We start from the raw sequence: 15073 nt of genomic DNA, 5'->3' as shown, positions 1-15073 counted from the left end.
GGCCAGAATGGTTCTAAAGGTATTAGGCCTCATGGCTGCGGCCATTACTCTTCTTCCACTGGCTCGCTTCTACATGCGCCTTCTTCAGTGGATGTTGTTCACTCAGTGGTCTTACCAACAACTTCCAATGCGTCACCAGATTCTGGTGACACAGATTTGCAAAAATCATCTTGCTTGGTGGATCACTTCTCCCCAGATTCACCAAGGCAGACACTTTGTACCCCCATCCCCGGTAGCCACTGTCACCATGGACGCCTCCCTGATCGGGTGGGGGGGTCATTATCAGGGCAGGATGGTTCACGGGACGTGGCAACCATTCGAGTACCACCTGCACATAAATGTCCTAGAGATGAGAGCAGTGCTTTTAACGTTGCAAGCCCTCAACGACTTTCTTCCTGTAGGGACAATTGCAGTCCACACAGACAACATGTCTGTAGTTTGGTATATCAACAAACAGGGCGGAACCAAATCCTACCCCTTGTGTCGAGAAGCGCTCAGACTTTGGCAATGGGCGATCTCCTCTCATCGGTTTCTGGTAGCAACGCACATCCCTGGGAAAACCAACATTTTAGCGGACAGATTGAGCAGAACTATTCTCATGCCTCACGAGTGGTCTCTCAAGCAATCTATAGTGGAAGAGATTTTTCTGGAATGGGGTCGCCCATGTTGCGATCTTTTTGCTACTCCTCAAAACAGCAAATGCCCAGACTTCTTCTCTCTCTTCCTCTGTCAGGCCATCCCCAGAGACGCTCTGACCCAGGATTGGCCCCAGGGACTTCTTTATGCCTTTCCTCCTTTTCCACTGATCCCTCAAGTTATCCAGAAAGCAACCATTTTGAGAGCCAAAATGATTCTCATTGCTCCTTATTGGCCTCGACAAATTTGGTTTCCGTTCCTCCATCGTCACCTTTTGGTGCAGCCGTGGCATCTGGACCCAGTGCCAGATCTTCTGATTCACCAATCCGGTCAGCTGCACCGGTCTATCCCTTCTCTCAACCTCACAGCATGGTTGCACCACTTCCTTCCTTAGCCAGGCTTCCTTTGATCTCTAACCCTGTTAGAGACATCATAGTAGCTTCTTTAAAATCCTCTACCAGGAGGATTTATACAAGCAAATGGAAATGTTTCTCTTATTGGGCTAAAGCCAAGAATATTGATCCTTTCACTGCCCCAGTTCAGGCAGTTTTGGACTTCTTAGTGGAGATTTTTCATGCAGGCTCCTCTTTTTCCACAGTTAGAGTTCAATTGGCTGCTATCTCGAACTTTCATGTTGGGATCGCAGATCACAATATTATGTCCCATAGGCTTTGTAGAGCCTTCTTGAAAGGAATTTTCCTCCTAAAGCCTCCAATCAGGAATCCTCCTCCTCAATGGGATCTAAATTTAGTGCTGACATCCTTGATTCTTCCCCCTTTCGAGCCAGCTGTTTCTTGCTCCCTAAAATTTATTTCTTGGAAAACCTTATTCCTAGTAGCTATTACATCGGCCAGGAGGGTGTCTGAACTTCATGCTCTATCGGTTCGACCCCCCTATTTGGTCTTTCACAAAGACAGAGTATCATTGAGAACTAATCCGACCTTTTTGCCTAAGGTCGCCTCCAAGACTAATTTGAATCAATCCATTGATCTCCCTGTGTTTTTTCCAAACTATTCAAACAGATCGGAACAAAAACTACATTATCTTGATGTCCATCGCCAACTCAGATATTATTTGGACAGAACTAAACAATTTAGGAAATCCGATCAACTTTTTGTTTCCTATGCTGATAACAAGAAAGGCCTTCCTGTCTCTAAAGTGACCTTATCTAGATGGCTTTCTTCTGTCATCTCTGAAATTTATCGGCTAAGGGGAAAACAGCTGTGCTCAAAACCTAAAGCACATTCAACTAGAAGCTTAGCTACTTCTACAGCCTTTCAAGCTAGACTTCCTTTAGACACTATTTGTGCAGCGGCCACTTGGGCCACTCCTCATACTTTTGTTTCCCATTACAAATTGGACTTGGCCTCCAGGGACAGAGCCAGTTTTGGCTCTACATTCCTCAAGAGTCTGTTTCATTGAGCCACCCAGGATAGAGGTGCTAGGGACGCGGTCCCATCAAGCAAGAATGAAGGCGAGATTGACAACTTAACATTGAGAAGTTATGTACCTACCATAACGTTCCATGTTAGTTGTCTTCTCTCGCCTTCTTTCTTGCGACCCTCCCTCCTTCCCCCAGGCCTGGACAGACCTTTTTCTACAAGGAATTTTTATGCTGAAGACCATTCAGAGCTGGTCCTTCTTCCATCCTGTAGGCTTTCTTTCTTCCTTGGGAAGTGTTTATGCTTGGTGCTATTGCCCTTTGTCATCAAACGAGATCTGGGTACTTACCGCCTTGCATCATGGGATATGGGGCTGCCTCGAGCTGGTAAAAGTGACTCTCGAGCTTAGCAAGTGCCGAGTCGGAGCCGAGGATCGGCTCCGAACCCATCAAGCAAGAAAGAAGGCGAGAGAAGACAACTAACATGGAACGTTATGGTAGGTACATAACTTCTCATTATTAGATGTTCATCGCCAATTACGGTATTACCTAGACAGGACAAAACAATTCAGAAAGTCAGACCAGCTCTTTCTCTCTTATGCTGCAGGCAAGAAAGGGCTTCCGGTATCGAAGGTTACTCTTTCCAGATGGCTGACATCTATTATTACCTTGGTCTATGAGTTGAGGCACAGGCAACTTCCCTCTAGGCCTAAGGCTCATTCAACCAGGGCACTATCAACTTCAACGGCGTTTCAAGCAAGGTTACCACTAGATGCCATTTGTGCAGCAGCTACATGAGCTTCCAAACATACCTTTATTGCCCATTACAAGCTTGATTTAGCCTCCAGAAATAGAGCTGATTTTGGTTCCACTGTACTCAGGAGTCTGTTTCTTTGAGCCACCCAGGACTAAGATGCTAGGGACGCTGTCCCATCCAGCAAGAATGAAGGCGAGAATGACAACTTAACATTAAGAAGTTATGTCTTACCATAACATTCCATGTTAGTTGTCTTCTTCTCGCCTTCTTTCTTGCGTCCCTCCCTCCTGCCCCCTAGCCTGGATAGACTCGAGGTTCTGAGTCCTTACATTTCTGGAGATACAATATGTTGCGTTTTGTTCCTTGTATCCTTAGTGTTACTACCAGGTAATCTATTCTCGTAAAAGAGGATTGTAATATTATTATTATAATATTATTATTTATACTATGTCTTAGCTTCCAAACGAGATCTGGGGAGTTAGCGCATGGTATTGTGGGATATAGGGCTGCCTTGAGCCGGTAAAAATAGCTCTCAAGCTATAGTATAGGCCGAGTCGGAGCCGAGGATCGGCTCCGATCCCATCCAGCAAGAAAGAAGGCGAGAAGAAGACAACTAACATGGAACGTTATGGTAAGACATAACTTCTTATTATTTCCTTAGCATGTTCTGTGTCAAAAAATTACTTTCATCTTCCAGGAAAAAACACTTTAAAGACAGCTAGATACAGCAGCTTGAATCTCACACATGCCTGTTGAAATTTCCTGATTGCTGGGATAAATTTTCTTCTCTTCTGCCTGGTATACAGTGAATAATCATTTTCTACAAACACACTGTCGTCTCCAGTTATTAATACTTTGCCCTTCTGCCACAATTTTGTCAGGATTTGCCCTTCTGCCACAATTTTGTCAGGATCAACTCTTTCTACTAGTATGACAGAATCTTTACTAATATAGGTCTTGGCTGCTTTCTCATGGCCAGGTGTGAACATACACTAGATGTGCCCTTTCAGTTATCAAATTCTGCTAAGGAACACCAGTCCAGTTGCTTATTTGTGCTTTCATAAAATTAATACAGTCTTTCAACTGAAACCAAAATTCAGTTCAGTAAGATTCTTATTACTTTCCTAAAAATAAATAATTATAAACAAACATGTATTACTGTCTTTTATAACACTGACAATGAAGAAAAGAACAACTGTTTAAAAACACAGTAGAGGTAGCAGAGGGACTGCATAGAAAACATGAACTTTCAGCTAACTCTACTGTGTAAGTGAAAGACTGTTTTAATTTCCCTTACAACAAACCAAGAATCAAAATTCAGTTCAGCAAGCTTCTGTTTTAAGGGAAATAAGGGAGCTGTTGTGATATATTAACATAATACCACCACTTTTCCCATTTATAGTGTCATTACGAATGATATTGTAGCTGGGAGGTGTAATTTCAGAGTAGTTTATGCTAGGTTTAAGCCAAGTTTCAGTTACAGCTAGAATATCAGGCTTGTGTTGGATAGTCCAGGTATGTAGTTCAGCTGTTATATTTCTTATGCTTCTATGGCAACAAAAGTTAGATTACCGAGGTTAGCAGTTGACTGTTGTGGGGTTAGAGTAATGTGTAGAAGAGAATTGTCTTGATGCTCATTGTGATAAGGGGGGCCATGTTTAGAATGAATGTCTCCTCCTAGAAGGATTTTAGTATATTGGGAAATTATTGATCATTGTTTTTGGAGAGTATTTTTCTATTTAATTTTGTTTTGGTTCGATTTGAAATGGAGTTAGTCAGTCTGTGTTTGGAGTAAAGTTGAGGGGCATCATTAAATAGGTTTGGTGCAATCTGTGGAGAGTATAGGAAGGAAGTATGAGTAGGTGGTTGAGACAGATTTGGACAGATGTTGAGAGGTATTACTGATTCATGGTAGCATGAGATGTAGCCCAGTAAGAGGAGAAGAATAGAGGATAAGCTGACAGGTAGCATGATTAAGTAAGGAATTTGTATTTTATTGATGGCAAGTAGTGGGGAAGTAGGGATCAGGAAGGAGAAAGAATTTGCAGTGCAGTAGGATTGTGGTGGAGTCTGAAAGCTGATAGAGGGTAGGTAGGAAAGAAGTATTTTCTATGAAGGAAGGGAGTTAGTTTGTCCTGGTACCTTCTCTGGAATGTAAAGAATAGAGGGTTTAAAGCGCTAGAGTTACTTATGTCCTCATTTATCATGTCCATAATGATTTTTTCCATGGCCATACATATGAGGCTGGTAGGACTAATGGGCCTGTAGTTACCCAGATCAGTGGTTGGACCTCCTTTGTGCAGGCAAATGACTGTAACCATCTTCTGTTTCTTGGGCACAAAACCTGACTTGAAGGCTGCAGTTGAAAAGTGATTCAAGTGGACCAGAGAGGTTATATGTCATGTTATAGGAGACAATTGATGCAATGTTTTTGGCCTTAGAAAATGAATTAATGACCTGTTCCCTAGTAATGGTTGGGGGGATTGTGCTATGTGGTATTTCTTTTGGACTATCAGGGGGAGAAATTTGAGCTGAACCTCCCAGCCAAAAGGTTGGCAATGGCCTCTGGTTCAATGTAGAAATTTGAGCTGAACCTCCCAGCCCAAAGGCCTGTGGTTCAAAATGGGTGATGCCATTTACAATCAGTTCTGTGCATTATTATATATTTCTTCTGATGTTATGGACACAGCTGTAGAAAGCTTTGTGGTTGTTCTTTGCTGAGAAGATATTTTTTCTTCAAATTTAGCCTTTGAAGTATGAATTAACTCTCTTAGCTGCCTGTTTAGATTGGTCATGGGGCTTTTAGTATATGTGACTTTGTTCCTCCTACGCTTGGCCAAGCTTATTTTTCTTTTGTTGTATTACTGATTGATTTTGTGATTCCATCAGGATGGCTTGTCTTTTGCATTTTTCTTATTCTTAGTATGAATGGGCACAGCTCGCTCTATACAACTATCAATATGGCTGTACAAAGATTTTGCAAATAGCTCAGTGTATGTTATAATGTTTAGTGGGTTTGGGGGTGTTTGGAATTTAGCCAAGGTGTTGCTTAGTAGAGAGAGGTTAGGTCTGGAATAGTTCCTAAAGGTTTTTGGTATCACTGGATTCTGGATTTAATTTTTATTTCAAGTAATATTGTCTTATGGTCAGATCTGACAAGTGACACTATTACATTGGGTGAGGAACATTGGTCCCGCATGTTCATGAGAAAAAGGTCAATGATGTTTGTACCCTGGTAGAAGAATAGACTAACTGTTCCAGGATGTTGGTATTAACAAAATTTAGGAATCACTGAGCTTATGCATTAGAAGTGGTTTAGAATTTCCAATCTATAGAGGAGTAGTTGAGATCTCCCATGAATATCGTATTAGGTTGAATGGTGAGGGACTCTAGTATATTGAGAATAGGTAGTATGGGTTTCCTGGGACATGGAGGGGAACCTATAGGTTGCAAGGATATGGTACAATACCCTGTTTATGGTGAGTTTCACATGTATGAGTTCCATTCGGTCATACGCTTTAACTAGTCTGGATGTGAGATTGCTTTTAATATACACTGAGACTCCTCCACATTTAGTTCCCTCCTGTGCAGTAACTGGCCTAAAGGTGAGAAAGGCACAATAATGTTGGACTGCTGTGGTATGCTTAGTGACATTAAACCATGTGCCTGTTACTACACAGATGTATAGACTCCCTAGGGAGTGGAAGACTTTCAGGGAGTGGAGTTTCGTGTTAAGACTTCTAGCATTTAGCAGTACCACCTTCAGATATTCCTTCATAAGTTCAGTTATGTCAGTAAGTTTATAATTTTGTCATTGCCTAAAAAAGGCACTATGTGGGTGGAAAAGGTCTTTGCCTATGTCTGAAAGCCTAGAGGGGAAAAGTACAGACCATCTCTAGAAAATTAGAGTGGTCTGTCAACCATGTCCTCCCAGGCCATCATATGTTGTACCCCCTGGAGTGACACCAGAAGCTAAGCCAGTTGTTAAAAATCAATCATTTTCTGTTGGTAATGTGGCATCATCCTTGGAGAAGGTAGTTTGCTGCTCAGTGCTAGGTTCATACCTGCCTGAGACACATAATCAGCAAGATCGAGAATGTCTCGCTTCATATAGTCACGGGAGGTACGTCTAAGGTCATTAACACCCACAGGAACTATGACAGAGTCATATTGGTACCTGTGGTTCAGTGACCTGAGTGCCTGTGTGACTTGATGGATTCTAGCCCCAGAAAGACAGCTAACCATGACTCTCGTTACTCAGTCTGGTGAGGGTACATCAGTGTGCCTCACTATAAAATCACCAATGACCAGGAAATTTGACTCTTTTCTGGCTTGCCTTAAGGTCGTAGCAGTGGAGGCACTGGATACAGTGTAACAATGTGTGGCTGAGGGTGGTGTTTTAACAGAGTGTTTACATGATGGCTGACTACCCTTTCTTTGATTGTGCTGTGCAGGAGGTCTTAGTGTTTTAGAAAGAATTACCTCATCATAAGTAGGTTTATGTGTAGGGTGTTTACCCTGTGCAGCAGAAATGGTGCAAGTGTCACTGACAACCTCTATAGAATTAGTTTTGGTTGTATGAGAAAGTTTTGCCTCCAGAGTTAAAGTGTATTTACACTTCTCACATATTATATCTGTTTTATTAAAAATAAATTGGTTATCAGTATATATGAGGCAATTGCTACAGTGCCTCAGAATGCCCATGTCATCCAGACTAGCCAGAGAGAGTGTCAGGAAGTGCATATCCATGGCTAATGATCTATGAGGGAGGAATGAGGAAAACTTAAATATTGAACAAGTCAATAAGACAAGGAAATTGATAAGCAACACTCAGCTATGAGCAAACTAGATACTCTAGTAGTTAAAAAAAATCTGTCTAGACAGTAATGCCACAAGACTGTAGACCACAAACCTCCTAATGTAAAATAACTGGTTTGGAGCCCAAGTGCTTAAACCAGAAGTAAGACACTTTTAGAATAACAGATACAATAAGCCTTCAACCAACAATTCCCAGCTCAGAAGGGCAAAGGCGATCCTCTCCTGCCATAAGAGTGTAAATAACAAACCTTCCTAATGTAAAATAACTGGCTTGGAGCACAAGTGCTTAAACCAGAACAGACACTTAGAATAACAGGCACAATAAGCCTTCACCTGCAATTCTCAGCTCATAAGAGTGATGGTTACCCTCACTAGTAGGGATAGGCAACAGAAAACCACCAAGTTTAACAGTATAACATCAGTAAGGTGGATGGGTTAGAAAAATCAAATGCAGAGATTAGCAATTTACTGGCAGAAAACAGCAAGTCAGATAAGCACTACAGCTAAATAAAGATGCCGCTAAATATTTTCAGTTAAATTAGGATTGGTGTTTCTCAGCTCCTCCCACTAATTAGCTGGGTGTTATTCACTATCTGCTAAGAATTTTTTTCTGACTTTTCTAACTTATCCTAGCCAAGGCCTCCTAAAACTCCAAAAGAACAAACAACTTAAAACAAAATACAATATAAGAAAAAGAAAACATAGAGGTAACCAAATGAATAATGAATAACCCCAATTCAAAATCAAATGCAGGCAGTTGGCAAGAAAGCTGTAAATGACTTGGTACACAAACCTGACTTTTTAGTCAGCTCAGCTTCAGCTGACTAATAGTTTGTGCTCGTGGAAGGTGCCCTGAAGCTTTGGAAAGTGGATGGCTTTTATAGTCTATCGAGGACAGAGCCCATATAGCGAAGGCTACTGCAGCAGTAATTCAAATGTCTATTGTTACACTAAGTTTACTTATATAGCTGTACTTTCTCTTTATTACACATCACCTATGCATTATGACTCAGATATTGAGTGGTGGAGATCCAAAGATGGATCAGAAATAATGGTAAATGTGACTGTTTCCTTTTTTATTTGAAGTAGTGGCATATATCCTTCTGATTTTTCAGCTAGATTAGAATTATAAGTATATAATGTAGAAGAATTACAATTTATTTTCCTTGTGATACTTAACAGGTCTAAAGGTCAAGTTGACTGTGAATCCCTGAAAAACAATGTGATTTTAGAATGTGAAAAAGCAGAAGAAAAGTTAATGAAGATCTGGTATCCAAAAGTTATAAATCTTTTTACCAGCAAAGAAATGCTGAAAGATATCAGATCAGACAAACTGGATTCCTTCTTTGGCTGTGTTTCTACACTTATATCTAATCAGGTAATACCTAATAATTGTCGTTATACTTTTAGCTGTTGTGTTGCACCCATGTGTTTTTTTTTGGAGTAGTGTGTATCTGCAAACAGTATGTTAGATTGTCAAGCTGATGCTCAGTACTCTTGAGAACTCTTCATTATGAATGTACTGATCCCAGCACTATGCCTTATTTCTGCAGTTTCAGGTTTAGGTGCTGCACTTGGATCATTGTAACCAGACGGCATCATATAAACTGTGTATATATGTTATATGGGAGAACTATGCAAAATACTGGACCTGGCTGTGGTCATAATGGCAGGAATGAACTACCAGTGACAGATTGAAAAGGCACTTGCCAGTGACAATAGAATACTGGGAAGCACCCTTAGGTGACTTGATTATGAGGCCAAGGAGGACATTCTCTCAATGTTCCTTGTCAAGTCTGCATATAGCAAACAAATGGCTGTTTGTTAAACCACAATATAGCAGAAGGTACACACTGACTTAACAATTTACTGAACTGATAAAGTAATAGTACAAAATCCTCCTGTCCCCTTCACACCCCCTGTTTATATTTTTATCTGCTGGAGGTCAAACGACCTCATGGGAAAGGGCAAAACAACATTTTTTCTCCCTTCCCTGTTGCTGTGCTACCTTGACGTTGTAATGTTTAAGTAGGAGATATGGGAAGTGGAGGTGGGGTTACAGATTTACAGAATGTGGATATCATTAGTGCACAGTATTGCTTTGTTTTGATTTGTCAAAATACTAAGGCCCATTGTTCGTTTTAATATGATATTCATCATATTGATCACTGCTGCAGTAGCCTTAGTTATATGGGTTATGTCCTGCTAAAGATATAACAGACATCCAGCTTCCAAAGCTTCAGGGTACCTTCCACTCACCCAAACTGTTAAGCAGCTTGAGCTGAGCTGACCAAAAGACAAGTGTGAGTGCAAAGTCCTTCAGAGCTTTACTGCCACAGAAGAGTTTCTCCTCTGAGGCTTTTGCGTCTCAATGACTGGCTTGTGCTTTCCTTTGCTGGGCAGATAAGTTCCCTTTTGGGGAAAAACTTCCATTTTCTTACTCTTGTTGATGTTTTATTACTTTCCTCTTCAGGAAATTATTTTAAACCTAGGAGTGTTGTGTCTTAATGGACTGTCTCAAGACTTTAATGTATTTTTAAACAGAGCACTTTTTTTCTTTCAATTTAAAAATAGTGTAAAGTAACTGAAAACGTTTTTTTGTGTGAATAAATTGTGTTTATTTTTCTTTTGTGGGGCTGGCATAGTGTTTTAAAGTGCTTTATACTACATTGGTTTCTGTGAAAAAAAATAACTTTTATGAACTGGTAGTGTTTACTGGCAATTGTTCCTTGTCTTTGCTGGGAAAGAGACGGCCTTTTCAGCTTGACCATGGAACAGACTAGTGGCTCCACAGTCAGTTCTCCTTCTAGCTACAAAATGAAAAAGTTAAGCAAACAGCCTTTGTCACCACAGCAGGCTATCAGTTTGTCTCAGCTGCAGGTGGCTCTGCTTTGGCCATTTATACTTCAGAGAGCTCATCTTTTACCTCATATCACTCTGATGTGGCAACTATAGCCGGTATGGACCAGAGGTTAGCCACATCCTCTGATCTGTTGGGATCCCCACAGCGGGCAAGGCAGAGCCACTTTTATCGGTCTTGGGAGAGGAAACAGGAAATGTTTCCTTATTGTGTCAGAATGTGGTGCTGTGCTCTTCTCTGTGGAAGCAGCTGTTGCCATTAGTAACATGGTTGGTCCCATTTTTCCTGTCAAAGAGAAACAGAAAACCAAGCATGTATCTATTCCTTTTCAAATTTCTTTGGTTAGTAGTAATTTATTGCATCTTGCTTAGGGTTTAATTCATGTTATTGATCTTCTTGTAAAGTAGTTTCTGGTAAAAGAAAAAGTGATTCCTCTTTTCCTGAAGAGATTCAACATTCTGAATCTGAACAGGAAGTTGCAGGGACAAGTACAGAGTTTTTGCCTCAAATTTCTGATTCAGACTCAGAGGAGAGCTGAGTTTCAGATTCTTCCTGTGGAGATTTCTCTTTCTGTGTGACTATTGCTAGAATGCAACAGTGTTTCCAGTGGGAGAACACTGAAGTTTTTCAGTCCCTCAAAAAATGTTATTGTCTTTTGGCTTTTCCCGGTTAGAGGTCGCCACAGCGGAACTCCGGTCTGCTAATGATTGGCAGTAGATTTTCACGAACGCTGAGGTGCCAGCTCGATGTTCAACCTTCAATGAAGGCATGCCCATTTATGCATGTCTTTCAAATGCCCACCCAACCGCAGGGAGGACATGCAGATTCCACACAGAAGGCACTCCCCGCACTCCAGCCAAGAATCGAATGGGAAAACCTCTTGCTGTGAGGCAACAACGCTACCGCTGCACCACTGCGGAATGTCCTTCAGTCCCTCAGAAAATATTGAGTTAATACAAAAGGATATTCCAGAACTTATAGCCGTTCTTCCTGCTCTGTCTGGTGTAGAGGATGTGAGTGTTAATGCATGCAATTTTCCTGATAGTCAGCCAGCTGCCTTTAAAAAGGCAGATAGGATGTATAAAGTTCCTCAGTGTTTAAACTTTTTATACACTTTTTCCAAACCTGATCCAGCAGCTATAGCTTTAGTTGATTGCACTACTGCTAAGTACTTAATTATTATCCATCCTACTCTTTCGGATAACGATGGGAAAGTTATTGATGGGTATGGGGAAAATTGTATACTTCTGCAGTTTGCTTTTCAGAGTTTTTGTCAGACTGATATGAAACAGTTTTTTTCTGAAGTGCTGTAAAAGTATGAGGAATGTTTTATCTGTAGTTTCTTCTTGTGAGGAAAAATCTGCTTTAAATAACTTCCATTGCACAGGTCTCCACTCATTGTTTGCAGTGTATATATGATTCTGTTGATACTTTTTCCAAGGCTATGGCCACTAGCACTGTTTTGAGAAGGTTTGCTTAGCTGCATTCTTAGAACTTCCCAGGTGAATTTAAAATTAGATTTTAAATTCTCCCTTGGATAGAGATTTAATGTTTGGCCCCTGTCCTGCAGCTGCAGAGGTGATCAAAAAGTGTAATTAAAGGGGCAAGCTGATCAAGGGAATTTCTAAGATTTTTCATTCCTCCTTTTCTGAATTGTCCAAGGGATTTTCTATCTCCTCGTCCAGTTTTGGTAAAATAAGACAATAAACAGTCTCACCAAAATGCAGGTAAACAGACATTTAAGAAGAAATGGCTAGGGGGTTTCAAAAAGAAGTCGTAAATCTCCCAAAATCAAAGACAGCCCAAGAAGTCTGAATGACTGTTCACGAGACCTTTTGACCACCTACAACCTTGGCACCCTTTTTTCTTCTAGAAAGTCTGAATTTCCATTTTTCTATTTGGCAACATATTGTTTCAAACAAATGGGTTCTAAACTCATTCATCAGGGTTACAGATGGCAGTGGGAGGAGCTTTCTCCTTTCCATGCTGTCATTCCTCATCCTCCAGAGCAGACTCTTTTGTTTCCACCTGTTCTTCACTGCATGTTGTTCCAAAAAGTGATAGAACTAGCAGGGAAGGGTTTTTAGTCAAGGATGTTGCTAGTGGCAAAGAAAGAAAATACTTGGAGACCATTTCTGGATCTTTCTTTCCTAAAGCTGTTTGTGATGGTGCCCAAATTCAGAATTATGTCACTTCACAAGTTGTTACCTTTTCCTTCATCTTTTAAGTTTCCTGGCAACAACATTAGACCTAAAAGATGCTTATCATCACACCGCTTTCATCCAGACTTCAGTCATTTGTTAAGGTTTTGTAGGTCTGGAACATATTATCAGTTCTTTACCTTAATTTTTGGAATATCCACTGCACTAAGAGTGTTTATGAAGTATCTATCTCCAATTATAGCTCACTGAAGGTTACAGGGTATCCACATTTTTCTATATTTAGACAACTTATTCATCTTTACAGTTTTTTTCAAAGTGTCAGGAATCTCTGTCTTGGGTGAGAGATCTCTTCACAAACTGGGATTCCATGAGGACATTCAAAAGTCTTTCCTGACTTCTTCACACAGAATTATGTTCCTGGGATGTCATCTAGATACCTCAACTCAAAGAGCTTTTCTTCCAGAGGAAAATACCTCTTTATATCGATCTATTTCTAAGGTTTTCCACTCAGATCTCTGTCATTGCAAGGGAATACGTCAGGATTTTGGGTCTCATGGCATCTTTGATTCTCATTGTACCCCTGGCTGGGCTCCATGTGAGAAAGATACAGTGATATCTGAATTTTCTTTGGTCTCCAGCATCAACACCCTTTATCTTTTTAAATTCCAGTGCTGGAGTTTGTCAGAAGATAAATCTTTTGGTGGAAACAACAGATATCCTTAAATCCAGAAGTCCCCTTCTCTCTCACTGCTCCAAAGCAGCCAGTTACCACAGGCATGTCAGACTTTGCTTGGGGAGCAGTTTCAGGAGGGGTAAAAGTGCAGGAGTTGTGGGACACCAAGGACAGATGCAAGCACATACATATCAGGGAGATGCTTGACCTAATCAAGGCAGTTAACTTTCTGAACTGTCTTTTGTCAGGGACCTCTTCAAGTGGTTATACACAATACTACATTTATGTGGTGTACCAACAAGCAAGTGGGAACTATACCGCCTTTGCAGACTAGACATGTTAGCATGGAATATAGCTTCACAGCACAGTCTCACTCTGCAGGCATCCAGCATTCAGTAAAAACAAAACTATTTGGTAGACATGTTAAGCAGGACCAGAGCAAACTCTGTTAAGTGGAAACTAGACTAGGGGGTCTTCCAAGATTTGTTCCATCTGTGGAGAGTTCTTCAAGCAGACCTCTTTACCTCCTGTCCATACAATTAACTGACAAAATCTGTTTCAGGACTCCATGCAAGACGACTTGGAAGACAGATGCATTTTCTTTTCTTTTCCCTGGACAGGAATTGTGGTGACTCCCTTCTCACCCCTGCAACCTTGGTTCTCTTTTCTTTTGGAAATAGCCAGGGGCAATTACCGAACGCTATCTGCAAGACTGGATCTACTCATACAATAAAAGGGGCGATTGATGCACCCCATCATCAGTCATGTCCAGCTGACCACATGGATGATAGAGTCTTAATTCCTTTAAGGCACCTGTTTACTGATGATGTCCAGCAGGTACTGATGGAGGCAAAAAAGCCTAAAACTAGAAAATCATATATTAGCAAGTGGAAAAGTTTTTTTTAATTGGTGCTAGCAACATAACCAGCACCCATTCAAGGTAGTTGTTCTCTGGTTTTACAATATGTGTGTGGGTTACTGTCCTATGGCCTTTCCTATTCTTATGGCAAGGTTCATTTATTGGCCATTTCAGCATGTCTGTCCATGGATTCTCCTCTTTCAATGAAGTTTCATGTAAAAATGTTCTTGAAAGGAGTTTTGCATAAAAGACCCCTCCAAGAAAACCGGTGCCCCCTCCTTGGGATCTTAACTTTGTGTTAGAGAAGCTAACACTTGCTCTGTTTGATTACTGTGTCTGTCTTGAGGTTCTTAACATGGAAAAGAGTTTTACTGATTGCTCTGACCTCTGCAAGAAGGGCATCTGAGTTGCAAGCTCTTACGGTGAGTCAACCTTATCTCATTTTCCTTAATGACAGAGTTTCTTTGAGAACTAATCCTTCTTTTATGCCTAATGTGGTATCTGAGTTTACTTTAAGTCAAACTGTCCACCACCCTGTTTTCTTTCCTGAGCCTAAAAATGAGGGAGAAAGGATACTCCATACATTGGATATTATCTTGACAGAACTAAGTCTTTCAGATCTTTGGATCAGTTGTTCATTTCTTGTGAAGGTAAAAAGACGGGACAACCTTTGTCAAAACAGGCTATTTCCAAATGGTTGTTTAAGCTATTACTTTTTGTTATACTTAACATAACAAAACTATTCCTGGCAGGGTGAAGGCCCACTCTTCCAGGACCTTGGCTTCACTTATGACTTTTTTGAATGGGTTCGGTACTAGCAGTAGTCTAGAAGCTGCTACTTGGTCTTCCTTACATACTTTTACAAATCATTATATGCTTGATTCCCTCTCTAGGTCTAATCAACCTTTGCTGGCACCATTCTCGAGG

The 15073-nt window shown here is 40.8% G+C and overlaps 1 protein-coding gene across 1 annotated transcript in view; it reads left to right on the top strand.

Annotated features, from left to right (window-relative positions):
- DNAH12 (dynein axonemal heavy chain 12) overlaps positions 1-15073 on the top strand; it is a 4520724-nt gene that overhangs the window by 491409 nt on the left and 4014242 nt on the right. Inside the window, exon 5 of the mRNA XM_044078497.1 lies at positions 8775-8970. Coding sequence (XP_043934432.1) covers positions 8775-8970 — 196 coding nt within the window. The remainder of the gene's footprint in view (positions 1-8774; positions 8971-15073) is intronic.

This window comes from Protopterus annectens, chromosome 7.part1, assembly GCF_019279795.1.
Source record: "Protopterus annectens isolate FY-2018-M chromosome 7.part1, PAN1.0, whole genome shotgun sequence".
Lineage (NCBI taxonomy): Eukaryota > Metazoa > Chordata > Ceratodontiformes > Protopteridae > Protopterus > Protopterus annectens.
This window is presented reverse-complemented; position numbering and strand designations above follow the sequence as displayed.